At 32.0% G+C, this 2729-nt stretch overlaps 1 protein-coding gene across 1 annotated transcript; it reads right to left on the bottom strand.

Moving 5' to 3' along the window:
• Positions 1–348: 348 nt before the first annotated feature.
• On the bottom strand, positions 349–1488 carry LOC128191948 (uncharacterized). Its single transcript, XM_052864328.1, has 4 exons — positions 1403–1488; positions 1116–1162; positions 833–988; positions 349–725 (listed from the first exon to the last, which is right to left on the bottom strand). The coding sequence occupies exons 1-4, from the start codon at positions 1486–1488 to the stop codon at positions 349–351; spliced, it is 666 nt and encodes a 221-aa protein (XP_052720288.1).
• Between the last annotated feature and the right edge of the window lie 1241 nt (positions 1489–2729).

The raw sequence follows: 2729 nt of genomic DNA, 5'->3' as shown, positions 1-2729 counted from the left end.
GGAAATACAACCAGGGATTTTTGTAATACCTTAAAACGAGTTACATTCAAGGAGGACACCATTGGGACCTTGCCTGGATTATAGAGGGCAAACACCGTGGATTGTCACCATTGGCCAGGGTTATGCAATTGAGAACATGTTTGCTTTTGGCAATACTTTTATTACTCGACTTTGATCATAAAAATTGTTACATTTTCAATTTATAAAGAGTTCATACCATATATAGGCAATATGATAGGATATGCATTGCAAGATACACGTATGTATACAGTATACTGTTTTATTATCGCATAAACCATAATCTCTTTAACAGAAGTTTAATTGGGTATTCCTGACCGGAAGTTGTGGTCATCTGGTTTCTATTCCTTTCAAAGACATGAAAGATGTTGATGTGACATTTGTGCGCATTGTGTTGGACTCAGACTCTTGTTCAGATCTTTCATCAATTTCCGTATATATGGATGGAAGGTCATTATCTTCCATTGTATTTGTAATAATATGAGCTTTTTTAAATGGCTTAGGGACCCATTTTATTCCATTTACGAGTATTAAGAGTATAATGACGCAACCAACAATTATAATTGGCATTTTTAAATTTTTGGTTTTCAAACCTCGGTCATTGTATGGTTCCTCTTTTTCTGTTGAGTAGTCTGGTGTAGCTGCAGAACTGTAGCTCCATGGGAAATTCGGGTTGACGGACAAAGATACCCATGACCTCGTGTTCACTAAAAATGTTTCATGTTATGCTATTCATTAAAATATGTGAATCTTCACAATTTCATTTCATGAATACATTAATTGAATGCTTCATGTATTTGTATTTTGTACATACCTGCTGTTATCTGAATCTCTGAATCATTTCCTTGACATCCACTGACGTGGTCACAATCCGAGATATTGCAGACACAGGTATTCATACAAATTTTGCCAAAGGTAGGGTAAACACAACTTGTCTGACAGTTCGTTCCAAAATATCCCGGCAGACATTCTGTATGTAATAAACAGTTGTTATGTTTATTTCGCTAAATGAAAGTTGGAATATATTCTATATCACTATATGATATAAATATAATATATAATGAAATATATTGTAATATATAATTTAATACATGTACCTTTGCATTCTCCTTCGTCCCAATAAAAGTTCGCACAACACGGAAACCTACAAAGTAGCGGTAATATTTTGAGTATTGACAATATAACAGCAATACAATGTATAAAACATACAAAAATAATCTAGCTTAGGCTAGGCACATTTGCGTTGATGTGATTTTAAAGAATAAACAACAAACAAGATTATCAAATAATGCATGTATAGAGACTGAAGTTTAATATCAGTTTCATTAAAAAATATATATCGTTTAGGCATAAATACATTGATCCAAAGTAAAGCTATACTTACTGATTGTTTTCACTGGAACAATTACCAGCTTTACCATTGCACATTTTTATAACCAGCAAAAAACAGTTTATCAAAAGGAAACTCATTTTCTTAAAAATGTCACAAAAATGTTTTTAAATGAATTAAAATCATAATAAAACAATATACATGCATAACAGAGATCCGTGTAACTCTGCTGTACTACATGTAACAATTTATTAGCCCAAACAGGAAATTACTTTGAATTTTTGTTTACACCAATCAACTCCAGCATATAGTTATCCTATTGAAGTTTGGTGAATGCAGTCTGAGAAGGAAATTATATTTAAGCCTGCATACACCTGCATTCAATTGCATGATCAGAACATAATTCACTTGCAAAAGAATTCAACATTAAAAAATTTTTAAACTTCGGGTAATTGAGTCATTAGCTTAAATACATAATAATATATATACATATGTACATTGCAGTAGTTTTGGAAAAATAAAGATTGTGATAATGAATGATTTTCAATGAATCTGAAAAAAAGAGAGATGAGTTGTTCACCGAGTCAGTTGATTAGAACTGGAACCGGATATGCAGATATGACTGAGGCATGTCACTCTCCAAATCTCTGCTCAGTCCCAGTTACTATTTTGAAGTGTATATTTATCTTTGCGCAGCCTTACACAGCAAATTGAAGCATTTTCAACGAGGACTATATTTTAATTTTGATCTTCAAACGATTTTATGTTTAACAAAAGGAAACCTTATGCAAATTAGTTTGTGTTCATTGGTAGTAATATATCTGGAAAAAAGCACGATTAAGTTAAAAGGTTACTTGCAAAGAATAGTCATTTTGTTTAACTAAATTTCAAGACTGATGTAAAACACACGTTACCCAATATCAAGTTACTTTATATTTTGTATTTTTAATTGTTTATTACATTGACTTTAAATTATGAACCTGTCTTAAACCTCAGGACTTCGGTCATGCACAGTCACAGGTCAACAATACTATTTTTTATTTTTTCTGTTATGCAAATAGTATCATATTGCTAATGTCATTTAAGAGTCACATATTAATAAAGAGATGAGCCTCTCTCTCGCTCTCTCTCACTCCCTCTTTTTCTCTCTCTCTATCTCTCTCTCTCTGTGTTTTTAAACATTTGATCATCATGAAGTGCATTACTCCACTCGGAACTTTATTTTTCTGCACTTACGGGCAAGTTAACGCGGACAAGATTGATGTTTAATTGATATAAAATATCTCAATGTGGAAGATCATGCGTCTTGTGAATCTTTCTTTAAAAACATTTTTTATTTTTCGACACATAGAGCAATTACATTCACATCATTCATATCTTT

Source organism: Crassostrea angulata, chromosome 7 (genome assembly GCF_025612915.1).
Source record: "Crassostrea angulata isolate pt1a10 chromosome 7, ASM2561291v2, whole genome shotgun sequence".
NCBI classification, from domain to species: domain Eukaryota; kingdom Metazoa; phylum Mollusca; class Bivalvia; order Ostreida; family Ostreidae; genus Magallana; species Magallana angulata.
This window is presented reverse-complemented; position numbering and strand designations above follow the sequence as displayed.

Bases quoted from the DNA above. Each gene is read 5' to 3' on its own strand.
- LOC128191948 (XM_052864328.1), bottom strand. From the start codon at position 1,488: ATGAGTTTCCTTTTGATAAACTGTTTTTTGCTGGTTATAAAAATGTGC. The intron at 1,163-1,402 runs GTAAGTATAGCT...GCTACTTTGTAG, and splicing joins TGTTCCAGTGAAAACAATCA to GTTTCCGTGTTGTGCGAACT. The intron at 989-1,115 runs GTACATGTATTA...TATTACATACAG, and splicing joins GGACGAAGGAGAATGCAAAG to AATGTCTGCCGGGATATTTT.